A 15,131-nucleotide genomic window follows, 5' to 3' on the forward strand; every position below is an offset into this window, starting at 1 on the left:
CTCTGCCTGCAAAAGAATGAAATTCTATTCTTATCTTTCACCTTGTACAAAAATATATTCAAAAAAGACCTGAGACATCTAGAAAAAGAAAACATAAGGGATGGAGAAATGGCTCAGAGGTTAAGGGCACTGGCTGCTCTTCCAGAAGACCCGGGTTCAATTCCCAGCACCCACATGGCAGCTCATAACTGTCTGTAACTCCAGTTCCAGGGCATCTGACACCCTCACACCAATGCACATAAAATAAAGTTAAATAAATAATTTTTTAAAAAAGAAAGAAAAAGAAAACATAGTAGATACTCTTGAAGATACTGTGGTAATCAGGAATTTTTGACTAGAACACCATTAGCACAGGAACTAGCCCAAAGCATCAACAGAAAATAAACAGAGACTACATGAACTACAATCATCGGAGCAAACAGCCCACAGAATGGTAGGAAGTTGGCGTATACCCAGAGAACTCCATTCCAAACCATAGAGACACTTGCACCCCATATTTATTGCTGCTTTACTCACTATAACAAAGAATTAGAAAATGCCGGGCGGTGGTGGCGCACGCCTTTAATCCCAGCACTCGGGAGGCAGAGCCAGGCGGATCTCTGTGAGTTCGAGGCCAGCCTGGACTACCAAGTGAGTTCCAGGAGAGGCGCAAAGCTACACAGAGAAACCCTGTCTCGAAAAAAAAAAAAAAAAAAAAAAAAAAAAAAACCAAAGAATTAGAATCAACCTAGTTGTCTGTAGCTAGAGTTTTCCTGCCTGGCCCACAGTCAGGACAAATCTCTCACCTGCCTGTCCCACAGCCACTCAGACCCAACCAAGTAAACACAGAGACTTATATTGCTTACAAACTGTATGGCCGTGGCAGGCTTCTTGCTAACTGTTCTTATAGCTTAAATTAGTCCATTTCTATAAATCTATACCTTGCCACGTGGCTCGTGGCTTACCGGCATCTTCACATGCTGTTTCTCATCATGGCAGCTGGCAGTGTCTCTCTCTCTCAGCCTTCCACTTCCCAGCTTTATTCTCCTCCTTGTCCCGCCTATACTTCCTGCCTGGCCACTGGCCAATCAGTGATTTATTTATTAACCAATCAGCAACACTTTTTTGCCATACAGAACATCCCACAGCAGTTGTCCATAAACATTCCAAATTTAAAGACTACATAATCTCACTTTCTGTTCATTCAACACAATAAAAATAACTTTTTATGCAATTGGATTTGCATATTGGAAAGGTTTTTGATTTTTGGTTGGTTGGTTGGTTTTTGGTTTTTTTGTTTTGTTTGGGGTTTTTTTTTTTTTTTGGTTTTGGTTTTTTGGTTTTGGTATTTATTTATTTATTTTTGAGCCAGGTTTTCTTTGTGTGACCATGGCTGTCCTGGAACTAGCTTTGTAGACCAAGCTAGCCTCAAACTCACAAAGAATTTATTAAAAAAGAAATAGCACACTGAGTAAATCCTGGGTTGTTTTAAAATTTCTGTATAAAATAGTGTAAACAGGGCAAAATGTAATAGAGCTTACTGTACACACATTGAGTATATGTTAGTAACCTTCAGTCTCTTCCTGTACTTAATAAATGTTGTTATTGACAGTATTGAAATTTATTGTTACCACTTATTTATTCATTTGATAGTCATTTAGAATGACTTAATAATTTTAACTCTTTATTAAGAAAGTTTGAGCCATACTGTATTAACTGCCCAAGAAAGCAGTTAATCCATATAGCAGACATTTTTCTGAAATGCATAGACTGGGTTCTGCTGTACAGTTAAGTTTTTAGAGGGGGGCGATTTAACTGTTTTGTGGAAACAATGAATTTAAATGATTAAATGTAAGAGTTTTAGTTTTGTGTTCTTTTCTGAGATAGGGTAACACTCCATAGCCTAGGCTGACCTCAAACTAGGAGAAGCTCTCTTCCCTCAGTCTTTCACATACTGGAATAACAGGCATAACCAATTATTAAAACTGGGCACTATATGTGTTTGGGTCTTTTGGTAGGTCTTTCATTAATGTATGATATGTATGTCAAATCCTAATGAATTGTGATTGCCTTAGATGACATCTCATCTGTCTCAGTTCTTGGCTTTATGAAAATTTCGCTTGTTTTTAAAAAGTCTAAATGTATGACACACGTTTGAGCTGTTAAGACTTTTTATACTTGTTCCAGTAGTTTCTCAAGTGTGTGTATGTTTACATATTTATTTGTATGTGTATCCATGTGTGCACATGTACATGAAGCATTACTGTAATTATCCTTTATCAATAAAAATTCAGGAGTCAGATATTGGGGTAAGAGCATACATGAAAGATGAGAGAAGCCAAGTCTTCCCTACCTGCTCCATTCCTTCTTCCTAACAGAAAGCCAAATCCCTTTCTGCCCTGCCTTACTACTTCCTGTCCTATCTGTCCTCAGTCTTCCAAAACCTACGCGGTCAATTTTGGTTAGCTAGTGGCTAACTCCGCCTTCTCACTCCAAGCAAGCTTTATTAGAACATGATCAAAATACCACACAACATTTCCCCCTTTTTGTCTGAAAAAAAAGAATAAAAAGAATGGAAGATTTTAAATAACATAGTAAACCCATATACAATACATACAATAACTATATACAGATATATACAGGTAAGGATTATATTTAATATGTCCAGTCCATTTGCACTTCACAAATTCAGAGAAAATACTCCATTATCTATCCTATCTTGGTGAGTTCATAGTGTTGTACCAAATTCACTTTTCATCCTAACTTGTATTACCAACCCAAAACTATCTTTTTATGTCTCTCAACCTTACATACTTTATACCTCTTTTGTGAGTTTCTTTTCTGAGTCTAGTAACAAGGAAAGCTATAACTATCTGGTATCCAATTCCATCGCACACCTGAGAATGATATAATATTACCTGAGTAAAAAAGAAGTGCAGAGTAAACAACTTCAAAACTAAGAAATAACAGAGACAGTTAGCTACCTGGACAGTCACCCAAGGTTCCTCTGCAACATTGTGGCATCCATCTTTGGTCTGTGAGTTAGAATATCTGACAGACTTTTCTGTGAAGCAGGAATTTTGAACGACTGTCCTGCCTTGTTTTGGCAAAATTCTGCAGACACTTTTGTGTCCTGTTTGTCCAATTTGGACAGCATACTGTCAGCAGTCAAGGCAAGGTCACTTTCTTGCCCAGTGGCTATTTTTTGCAACAAAGAAAGTAAACTTTGTATGGAGTTTCTTTGATGCCCATCAATCTTCTCTGAAGTAAGATTGGTGCTGCCAGGAGCAGTATGTTTCATTGTCATAAAAAAAAAAAAAAAACCCTTATGTTACTAAAACATCTTAAATGCTATATTCTTTAGATCTCTGAAGTGTTTGAAGACCACCTGTCTATCTAAAATATATCTGTGTTTGATGTGGAAAACATATCTAACATGACGACCAGTTTGATTGTAGTAAGTGACTAACTACTAACCTTCATTTTTTTATTATCCTAAATAGTTTGTAATAATAATTTTCAAGGACTAGAAATTTACGTTACATTGTTAAATAAGCTATATAGGTCAATACCTTAAACGAGTAGAAACATAGGTACAGTAGATTCTAACAAAAATAACCTTAAATTTGGATCAGTATACAAAGATATCTTAAACAAGAGTAGAAACATATATCCAGTATAACAAAAATAATCTCAAATTTGTATCAATATATAAAAATTCATACCAGTGTAAAATATTTAAGAGTAGTAGTTGCTTTTTTGGTTTAAAAGTAGATTCAGTAATCTACCCTTTAATCCTGTTTGTATATCCCCCCTTTTTCTTTTTAAAGCAAGATCCCTGAATCTAATCTCCTCTGTTCAGCTTTTTCCCTCACCATTATCAATAATAACTTGTAACCAACACCCCCCCCCCAAATGATAGCAAATATCCATAACCCACAAAATGACCAAATCCGCCCACCCCACCTCTTAGGAATGTGGGCATCATGTTCTTAAAATTACTTCCTGGTGTCTGGGGCTGATGGCATCTTTAGTGGACCCTGAAAAAAAAAAAACATGGGATAATTGTCAAGTCCTGGGAAAGCTGGCTATATCATTTGTTGTCCAGTCTTTGTGTAATGGGAAAGTGCAGGGCTTATTTCATCTGGGCTAGAATACTCTGTGAGGCTAGACCACCTCAGTTAGCTGCCTTGAAATTGTTCTCAGCAGTTTGTAGTTCAAAGCTGATCTTTGGGTGGTGTTTGTCATCTTAGTGGTATTACCACAATCCAGGTGGAATCATCGTTGTAGGGTCCCATTTGGAGACTTCAAAGGTTACTGTTAGGCATGGTCATGTTTCACGGCAGAAAATTTAAACATTTTAAAAGTCATGTGCAGCAGATCTCAATGAGACCACAATTTGTTATGTACATCCCGAGTACAAAACTTAATTCCTAGACTCAAACCTGAAACCATGTACATGAAGCTAGATGAAGCCTTTTTCATAGAATTAGTTAGTACTCTATATAATCATTAATATCATGACAAAAAGTTTGAATATATTAATCTTATAAATTTTGAGATTTTTATACCTTAAGAAACGTTTTGAAGAGTCAGAATAAAACCAAAGAATTATGATATTAGTGACAATAGAATAGTGCCTTAATTTTGGATTTTCTTTTAACAAGCATGCTTGGGTTTAGAGAAGGAGAGAGCCGCTCTCTAACTCCAAAGCCAGATTTAATTTTTAATTGAACTGGGACTACAAAAAGACCATTGCTTTATGTGTCTGTAGAGAACTGCAAAAACAAGCATTTGGGAAGATTTATGAAATTTTATCCTGTTGGAAATGTGATCTACTAGTAGGCCAATTTACTCTTTCTCCTGGGATGTTTTCTCTGGATGATTCGTTCCTTTTTTTCAGATGTCTCATTTGTCCAGTGGTCTTCAGATTCCTTAGTTGGATGCCTTCATTCTCTTGGAAAAACAAGCCCCATCCCTAACTTTTGGGAGCTTCCCTTTTTGCAATTCTAGCTGATCAGATGAAAAGCATTTGTTAGTCTTATAAATTAGTTTAGATTGAACAGTCATACTGTTCGATAAACTATTGCCTCTTCTAATCCAGAGCTCTCTCCTGTTCAAATCTAATCTTTATCCGTTTTGATGGTATCCATAGTGTTTCTTCTGTGGAAACAAAAGCGAAACTTCTTCCCCAGTGTAACACATACCCTGGCTTCCATTCTGAGGTCAACACATCTTTAAAGCATACAGGCTGATTTAATTCAGTAGTAGTTTTTGGTTTTTTTTTTTTTTTTTCTATTATCCAGTGTCTCTCCACAGCTGTTGTTCCTTTCTCATTAGCATCTAAAAACTTTCGTTAATAAAACATTGTGCAACCTATTTCTGGGGGTCTTGGTTATATGTTTATGAAGCATAACTTTTAGAGTACGATTAGATCTTTTTGTGACTGCTTGCCCTGTAGGATTGTGCAGTATACCTATAATATGCTTTATGTTGTGACATGTAAAACCTGATTCATTTTACAAGAGACATGTTGGAGCATTGTCAGTTATAATTTTTATAGGTATACCCATGGTGATCATAACTTCTAATAAATGTGTAATTATAGAATCATCCTTTTTAGAACTCAAAGCATTTGTCCATTGAAATCCTGAATATGTATCTATAGTATGGTGTACATATTTTAATTTTCCAAACTCTAAAATGGAATACATCCATTTGTCAAATTTTATTTCTTTGAGTACCCTTTGGGTTACTTTCTGCAGGTAGTGGAGTTTGGTTATGCAGAGAAAAAGTAGGACTTTTTTTTGTTTGTTTGTTTGGTGGTTTTTTGTTTTGTTTTGTTTCATATATATATATATATATATATAAAAATTTTTTTTTTTTTTTTTGGTTTTTCGAGACAAGGTTTCTCTGTGTAGCTTTGCGCCTCTCCTGGAACTCACTTAGTAGCCCAGGCTGGCCTCGAACTCACAGAGATTCGCCTGGCTCTGCCTCCCGAGTGCTGGGATTAAAGGCGTGCGCCACCACTGCCCGGCTATAACAATTTTTTTAACTTGTTGCCAAGTGATGGAAAAATCTTTTTTCAGACCCTGGTTATTAGCATGGTGCTTCTTATGAAATTCTGAGGCTTTTTGCACATTTTCTAATAGCTGATCAATTTCATCATTATCTTGTGTTAGAGGGCCTGGTAGACATGTATGGGATATAATATGTGTTTTATACAAGAAATGATTTCTATTTTTGATTGCTTTTTGTAATTGAATAAATAACAAAGTTAATTCTGAATCATCTGGAATAAGGTCAGCAGTCCAATATGTAAAAACAACTCTTTCTGCATATTGAGAGTCAGTAACTATATTAAAAGGTTCTGGAAAATCTAACAATACCATGAGAACAGCATATAATTCAAACTTTTGAACAGAAAGATAAGGGCTTTGAGTCACTTTACTTAAATTTCCTGAATTATAACCTGCCTTTTCTGATTTGTTTGTATTAGTATAGAATGTAAGGGCTCCAGAAATTGATGTTCCCTGTATAGTGTGAGAAAGGAACCAATTATTTCTCTTTATAAACTGAAGTCTCTGGCTTTTGAGATGTTTGTTGTTAGTCTCTCCCAAAAATTACTGTAAGCTCTTTGCCAATGTTCATTTTCTGTCCATAATGAGGAAATTTCAGCATTAGTAAAAGGTACCACAAGTTCTGCTGGTTCTATTCCTGCTAATTGACAAAGTCTTAGTTTTCCTTTTAGAATCAATTCAGAAACCTTTTCTACATAGTTCTTCAATTTTTTACTCTCTGTGGTCAGAATATCCATTCTAAAATATTATCTTCTCTCTGCATAAGAATTCCTATGAAAGAATGAGTAGAATGTAAAATAATCAGAATGCAGTCAAGCTGTGGATCCAAATGAGCTATGCATCCTGAAATTTCTTTTCTAACAAAGCCAATTCTCTCTCAGCCTCATTTGATAATTTTCTTGGACTTTTAAGTCCTTATCACTTTGTAAGGTTTAAAATAAATTACTTAGTTCTTGAGTAGTTAATCTAATGGTGGGCCATAGATAGTATCTCCCAGCAATTTTTGAAAATCATTAAGAGTATATAATTGATCTTTCCTGATTTATACTTTCTGTGGTTGAATTTTTTGTAAACCTATCTTACATCCTAAATAATTAATAGAGTCTCCTCTGTATTTTTTCAGGAATCTGTGTCTGTTCTTTATAATACCTTTTAATATTTCTCTCAGAAGCATTGTTTTGTCATTTGTTTTTGAGATTGGCGGAGTATTTTCCATTACAGGAACAAATTACATCCCCATAAATTCATTGCGGTATTAGCCATATGTGGTTTTAATTAATTAAAATTTAACTTTTTTTCTGTCCTTTTGGCCCTATACACTTTACCCATTTTGCACTTTGTATTACCTTTGTAGTTGGAAGATTTCCTATGTCCCACCTGGTTCGCAGCTGCTCAGACCCAAGTAAAAACACAGAGGTTTATATTAATTAAAACTGCTCAGTCGTTAGCTCAAGCTTATGACTGACTAGCTCTTATACTTAAACGCGGCCCATTTCTGTTAATCTGTATGTTGCCATGTGTTCTGTGACTTTATCTGTGTGCAATTACATGCTGCTCTCTGGACGGCAGGCTGGCATCTCCTGACTCAGCTGGTGTCTCCTCCGCCTTCTTCCTGTCTCTTTCTTGAATTTCCCGCCTGCCTCTAGGCTGCCTTGCCATAGGCCAAACGGCTTTATTTATCAACCAATCAGAGCAACACATTCATAGCGTCAGAAAGACATTCCCCCATCAATTCCCCTTTTCTGTCTAAACAAAAGGAAGGTTTTAACTTTAACCTACTAAAATTACATATAACAAAACAGTTATCAAAGAAGAATTACAGTTATAATATCTACTCTTTTTGTATTTTGTAAAGTTAAAGAAAAAATTTTCTAACCTGTATTTGTGAGTATAAGGTTTCATATCTAATTTATCTTTTATCATAACCAAGGAAAATTTATAACTAGTCTTTAACTATATCAAAAACCTCAGAAGGATATAATATTACCTAAGTAAACAGAGCATTGTAAGCAACTTCCAAAAATCTAGAATGACAGAGACAGCTGCCTGCCTGGACAGTCATCCAAAGTTCCTCTGTAACATTGGAGCATCCATCTTCAGCCCACAGGCCTAGAGTCTCTCAGTCGTTTCTACCTGTGTCCTGTAGAATGTCTGGCAGTTTCTTCTGTGAAGCAGGAACCTAAAGGACCATCTTGCCTTGCAAATTTCAGTGGTCATCTTCCAGTGGGTCCTGTATGTCCAGTTTATGCAACATATTATCAAGCAGACCAGGCAAGAACAGTTTCTTGCCCAAATGGCTATTTTTGCCAAGAAGATAAACTCCATATGGAGTGTCTTCAACGCCCATCTTTCTCTCTGAAGTAAATCAGCAGACATGTCTCACTGTCTAGAAAGTCGTCTTAAGATTTTAAAACATTTAAATGCCTAATTCTGTAGGTCTTTGAAGTGTTTGAAGATTACCTACCTAGTTGAATTATGTCTATGTATACCTAGAAAAATCATGAAGACTAATTATTAATCTGTATTTCTTATTCATTACAATTTAAATGAGTTACATAAACATAATACCTTAAACGAGAGTAGAAATATATATATAGTATAACAAAATCAACTCTAAATTTGTATCAATAAACTAAAATATATACCAATGTAAAACATTTTAAACAAGTTGCTCTTTAAAAGGTTCAACAATCCACCCTTTTATCCTATCATATCTATATCCTATATTTCCATATCATATTGCCCTTTCTTCTTTTAGAAAGATATTGACTATGACCAATAACAGTTTGTAACCAACAACCTATACAAAGACAAATATCCATAATCCATTTTTGGGGAATATGGGTGTAGTGTTCTAGGCTACTTCCTGCTGATAAAGGGCGCTGTATTCTCATGGGGATCCTGAGAAAATTAAGAACTATGGTCAAGTCCTGACTGGAAGAGTCTGTGATGTATTTTTTGAGCCAGTTGCCTTGAAGCTGTTTGGATGTTGGATCATCTGAGTCTCTCAGGGAGTCTTCCTTGTTCAAACCATATTAGCCTGGAAGCAATCCCTAGGTTCTCATCTTCTGTGGAAACAAAAGCAGAACCTCTTTTCTAAAGCAACGTATCCTTAGACATTAATTTAGAAATCAAGATACTTTTAAAATACACATATTCATTTAACTCAGCAGCTTTTATCATCAAATGTCTCTCTGCAGTTAAAAATCCCAAAGACAATATAATCCAGACTCTCTGTGTGATATCCATCATTATGTGGCTTATTCTTTATATTACTTTTACTGTCTCTTTAAAGACTTTATTTTTTAAAACTACTTCTTTATATAATTGTTTATATTTATTTTCTTCTCTCTTCCAAGCCTGTGTACATTTTTACACACTCTATAAACCACCTAAAGTCTTATTCCATCTGAATCTGCCTTATTGTGAATCTGTTGCTTTAAACTGCAGTGGTTAGTACTGAAGTGGCAGCTTTGGCTGCTGACTCCACCCATCTCAGCTTTTCAACATGGTGGAGATAATTCATCGCCAGCTCTGGGAGCCATGCTGTCTGCTGACTCTGGGAGGCAGTGGGTCTATGCTGCTGTCAAAGCAGTGTGTAGCCCAGAAACTTTTTTTTTTTTTTGGTGTGTACTCGCAAAGGCTAAATCCACCATGCAGCGTAATGTGTGGCTTGGAGACACCCCTGTGTACTATGGCAGGGATCCACCATGCTGCAGGTTAAGCCTGCACGCCATGAACCCGCCATAGAGTGGCTTAAGCCCACAGGCTGCTACTGGCCTGAGAGAGACAACTAGGAAGCTGCTTTTAACTCTGTTTTAGAATTTTTTTTTTTTCTAAAGCTTTCTCAGGTTTTAGGTAGAAACTCTTGCCCCACATTTTGGCACCATTTGTAGTCGGAAGATTTCCTGTGACCCCCGCCCTGGTCTGCAGCCACTCAGACCCAAGTAAACACACAGAGGTTTATATTAATTAAAACTGCTCAGCCATTAGCTCAGGCTTATGACTGACTAGCTCTTACACTTAAACTCAGCCCATTTCTGTTAATCTATATGTTGCCATGTGTTCTGTGGCTTTACCTGTGTGCCGTTACATGCTGCTCCCTGGATGACAGGCTGGAGTCTCCTCCGCCTTCTTCCTGTCTCTTTCTTGAATTTCCCACCTGCCTCTAGGCTGCCTTGCCATAGGCCAAACGGCTTTATTTATCAACCAATCAGAGCAACACATATTCGCAGCATACAGAAAAACATTTCCCCATCATACCTTAGATAAAGTTCCAATTCCAAGAAGCTGAACTTTTTCCTCCTGAAGAGGCCAGTCTGGATGCCAAGATTTTGATGAAATTATTACATGTGCACCTGTGTCTACCAAACCCTCAATTCTAATGCCATTTATATGTATTTTTAGCTTTAGTCTCTGATCACATATAGCGGTTTGCCCTAATACTTTTTTTCTGGTCTCTCCTGAACTTTTTGTTGTATCTATAGAAGTTGTTCTGTCTTTGGTCACATCCAGAGCAGTGTGGTTTTCAACAACAGGAACTAAGTCATTTTCACACCACATAGAAATCTCTAAGACATATACCAGGAACTGCACATTATTTAATTCATCATAATTACAGATCATAATGCACTTCAGGTGTTGTTTTTCAGTAATTATAACATTTTTATTTACTAAAGCAATTAAACAATTAAAGTTCATGTTGCTATTTTTATGTATGGTACCATGTGAAACATTTTCCTCTATGAGGAGGGACCAAACAAAATTTACATTAGTATCTAGATTCACTCCTCTTCCCGTGGGCGGCACAAACTCTGCAGGCTCTCAGGAAATGTTTTCTTTCCACACACTGGAATAACATGGGTTCATGCTGCTTCATATCCCCTGATAACCCTTTGGGTGGTTCTTTATGAGGTGCTCTCCTTGCAGCCCCAGGGGAAGGGCTGGATGGATTTGTCTCTGGTTCTGGAGACCCTTCATTATTGTCCTCTGTTACTCAGTCTCTCACAGCCGGTAGCAGAAACTGTTCTTTTTTCATTTTTGCTTGTGAACTGAAGACGTGCACTGTAAATCAACTGAAAAGCTGTGGGGCGTTTACCCACCACCCTCACAGTTCCTCAGAGTTTTCTTGAGTGTGAGCAGCAGGAAATATTACATAGAAGGATTTATTTCGGAGAATCTTGCAGAGATAAACAGATAGAAAATAAAGGATAGCCTCGAGAGGGCCTGGAACCTTTTCCAACGGCCCCGACTGTCTCTGCCTCAGGGTTTTTATAGAGATGCCAAGGGGTGGAGCAAAAGACCTCCTCCCCCAGCACAGCCAAGTGCAGACCATCTCAGACACCTGCACTCAGGCCCGTGGTCCTAATCATCCTCTATGCGGACCTGCTGGGTAAAGCCACGAGGAACCCGAGAACAGGCTCCCACAAAAAGCCCACGGTTTATAAGGGACAGCACCACGTTTTTTGTCCATTTCATTGTTTTCCTTAGAATGGAACAACACGACAGGAACTGATCCGCACTGTCAATGCCTTTCATGTGGGCGTTGTGTTCCTTGATGCGGGTAGGGTTACAATATTCTCTCCTGTTTTTTTGTTTGTTTGTTTGTTTGTTTTGTTTTGTTTTGTTTTTCCTGTTGTCAAGACAGAAGTGTCATGCATTGTTGATATCATTGGGACAACCATTTGACTTTCCATGCTAGGAGAAGACTATATTTTCCTTCCTTCATTCTTGATGTTTTCATTTTCAAATTTAGCAGTTAACCTCTAATCTTCCCTAACAATCCCACAGACTCTAGTTTTGTTCTGTATCAGCAATTTAGCAGTAGATGGAACATTGTAATAATTATCCTGGTAAACACGGTGCTGTGTGACAAGATAGGGTTCAAGGACTAAAAGAACAGTCTCTTGCAGTTTTTTTCCGTCAGCAGTGTATATTTCCATGTTACAGATATAGTCAGTGTCATTCTCACACACCATCTGAACAAGTAAACTGTATTTTGTTATTTTTGCTGGGTTGTACATGCAAAATTTTAAACATCCTGCCCATGCTATCAGAATGATATCCCTTGTTCAAAGACAGCTGTTGCTTTGGTTTGTATATTGTTCAAAATTTATGCTGGAAATAACTCAACATAGATTGGATCTCAAAGTCTCCCCAAGTGACTATCCATTTTGGCATTATCATTGAAATGCCAGAATGTCATTGTGCAAATCTGTGGTAATTCATTGTAGAAATATAGGGGTACATATCAAAGGATCTGTTGATCAATAAGTTATCTTTTCTTATTTGACCCTTCAGAATAATTAGGCCAAGGGATTTCTTGATGTCCTTCTTTGTAACCAGAGACCACTTTAGTGTTCTAGACGGTGTTTTGTGTTTCATTGAGTTTGATCATGATGGTTGGACAGCTCTTTGCACATCTCAAACAATTCATCACCAAAAGAGAGATAAGTCACAGAAGGTAGAGAGTCACACAGAGACAGAAATGTAATGACCCCCCGCTTGTAAGCAAGGTAGTGTGTCAATTTCAGACCAACAGTTATCAGTGGCGTCCTCAGTGTCGGAACCACTTGAAAGGTCCACTACCTTGCACTTCCTTATAGGCCTAATAATGTTACTGTTAGTAGAATTGTCTCAAGAATCATAAAAACAGTCATCCACATCTTAGATCTCACTAGGAATATCTGATAAATTATCATTAAATACTTCTGAGAGTGTATCAGTTTCATTGGTTTCCCTCCTTTTTCTGAGCAAGGGCATTTCTAAAAGCACCAGTTTGTTGACACTTTCAGGGAACAGATCAAACAGATGTCCCACAATTCAGTTCCTCTTCAGATTAGAAGTACAGTTTCTGTTTATAAAACAGTCTACTCATTCTTGGAACTTACCTCCAGGCAGTGACTTAGCATAGTAGTTTATTCAGGCCAGAGACTAAACTGAATAGCATTTAATCACATGACTCTCCTTATGCTGATGTGCCTATGACAGCCTTATCCATGATGTGGTAGCACTATTACCAAGTCTGTCTCTTTACAGTTTCGTTCCCTTTATGCCCAGGGACAAGTCTGTTGTGGGTAGCTTTGTTCCTGCCTACTTAGTTTGAATATACTAAAGCTGTAGCCAGTGATGAGTGCATAAAGACCTCTGTAGGTGCAGTGATAACTGTTAAAATTCTGCCCTTACTCTAGCTACACATGCACACACAGTTCAGGGTCTTGCGTCTTACATCATCTTACATCATCAGTGTGCGCTGGCGACTTTGTGCGTGTGGCATGGTCACACATTCAGCACATTTGTGGTGTAGCTCCATACCAGGAGCCCTTAAAAACCGGATGCAGACCCCATGCTCACTGTGTTCTCTCCACTCTGCTCTCCCTCCCCGCCCCCACCAGGCCTGGTCCCCTCCCGCCCCCCAAATAAAGTTCTGAATACTGATGCTGGGTTCTGTCGTGACCATGACCTTTCCACGCAGTAACCAGCGCTGCAACCAGTGCCGTTTATCTTTCAATAACTAATACTATCTTAGTTCTTGGAGAGGAGCATACACTATTAAAGCTATGAATCATCTTCACAGGCTAATACAAAATTACCAGTTAAGTAAAGCAGACAGGGTTTTGCAGTAATTTAGTCTAATAATCTTTTATAAAGAAACTATTAGGTAAGAGGAAATCACCCCTGAGGACATTAGCCAGACATAACACCCAAGGACGGGAGACTGCTTTTTTCTATCTGAAGCTGATATCAGCTGGATGGAAAAGTTCATTTTACATACAAAATACACAAATGATTTTGGAATATAATTTTTTGTTTGTTAGGTTGATTGTTTTTCTTTTGAGACAGGGTCTCATTGTGCAACTCTTCTCTGTAGATAAGGCTGGCCTTGAGCTCACAGAGATGTGCCTTGCCTATGCCTCCTGAGTGCTGGGATTAAAGGTGTGTGCAACTGCACCCATCTTGGAATATCCTATTTCCATTTTCTGAAACAGAATCTCACTATAGAACCCAGGCTGGCAAACTCAAAATCCTCCTGCTTCAGCCTCCCAAATGCCAGGATTATAGGTATGTGCCACAACACCCAACTTCCTATAATGATTTAAGTAATGCAGTATTGGCCCAAATTATAAAAAGCTGAAGCCAGTATACAGAGTGAATTATTATGTTAGAATTTTATGATTTCTAGCATCAACAAATGTGAATGAGCTTGGGCATTAAATCAAACTGTTACCTTCTCCCCCACCCCCTTTTCTCTCTATCTTTTTTTTTTCTTTTCTTTTTAAAGATTTTACAGAATGATCAACTAGATGAAATATCTCCATTGGGTACTGAGGAAGTTTCAGCAGTTAGCCAAGCATGGTTTACAACTAAAGAAGATAAGGATTCTCTCACTAACAAAGGTAAAATAAGCTGAATTTTGGGTCCCAATACCAGAAGCCATGGGGCTAGAAAGGCTTGTCATCAAGATTCTGAATTGAGACTTCCTTGGTGGAACTAAGTAATGTATTTGAACTTGCTAATGGACTTAAATTTCACCATGAATGAATCCATAATGCCATCTATTTTACAATAACTATTACCTTTCTATTTCTCATAGGGACTAAGTTTTGTCCTGTTATTTTTGAGCAGATACACTGTGGTGGCATTTAAGAGGCCGTTCAGTTATTGCCTGTAAGAGGAGAAAATGAGTCTCACTGTGTTTGAGATTCTCTTAGAAGCACAGTGGGATGCACTGGCAGTGCTGTGCTACTCAGCAGCATAGCTGAGGAAGCTCTTATCAAACACCAGAGAACTGGGGGTGCATCCATACTACAGCAGGGAAAAGAAGCTGCCATACAGTGAATACTCTTATTCGCTTGGTATCTGGTTTATTATGTTTACTTAGCCATAGAATCTCTAGTACTTATTCTTTTGCCTATAAAATTAATTTTTTTCATGAAAGAAACTTCCAAAATCTTTTGAGTATGCTTTAACTCTCCTTACTTTTGTCTCAGCAATTTTATAATTCCAAAAGAAAAGTAGTACTTTAAAAATTGCTTTCATAATCTTTATTGAGTAAGGTCACAATAGTTACTG

At 37.5% G+C, this 15,131-nt stretch overlaps 1 protein-coding gene across 3 annotated transcripts in view; it reads left to right on the plus strand.

Annotated features, from left to right (window-relative positions):
• The window catches only part of Dmtf1 (cyclin D binding myb like transcription factor 1), a 57,783-nt gene that overhangs the window by 22,650 nt on the left and 20,002 nt on the right, over window positions 1–15,131 (plus strand). For all 3 annotated transcript variants that reach the window (XM_059257270.1, XM_059257271.1, XM_059257273.1), the window contains exon 6: window positions 14,341–14,455. In XM_059257270.1, coding sequence (XP_059113253.1) covers window positions 14,341–14,455 — 115 coding nt within the window. The remainder of the gene's footprint in view (window positions 1–14,340; window positions 14,456–15,131) is intronic.

The sequence above is a fragment of the Peromyscus eremicus genome, chromosome 3, assembly GCF_949786415.1.
Source record: "Peromyscus eremicus chromosome 3, PerEre_H2_v1, whole genome shotgun sequence".
NCBI classification, from domain to species: Eukaryota; Metazoa; Chordata; class Mammalia; order Rodentia; family Cricetidae; genus Peromyscus; species Peromyscus eremicus.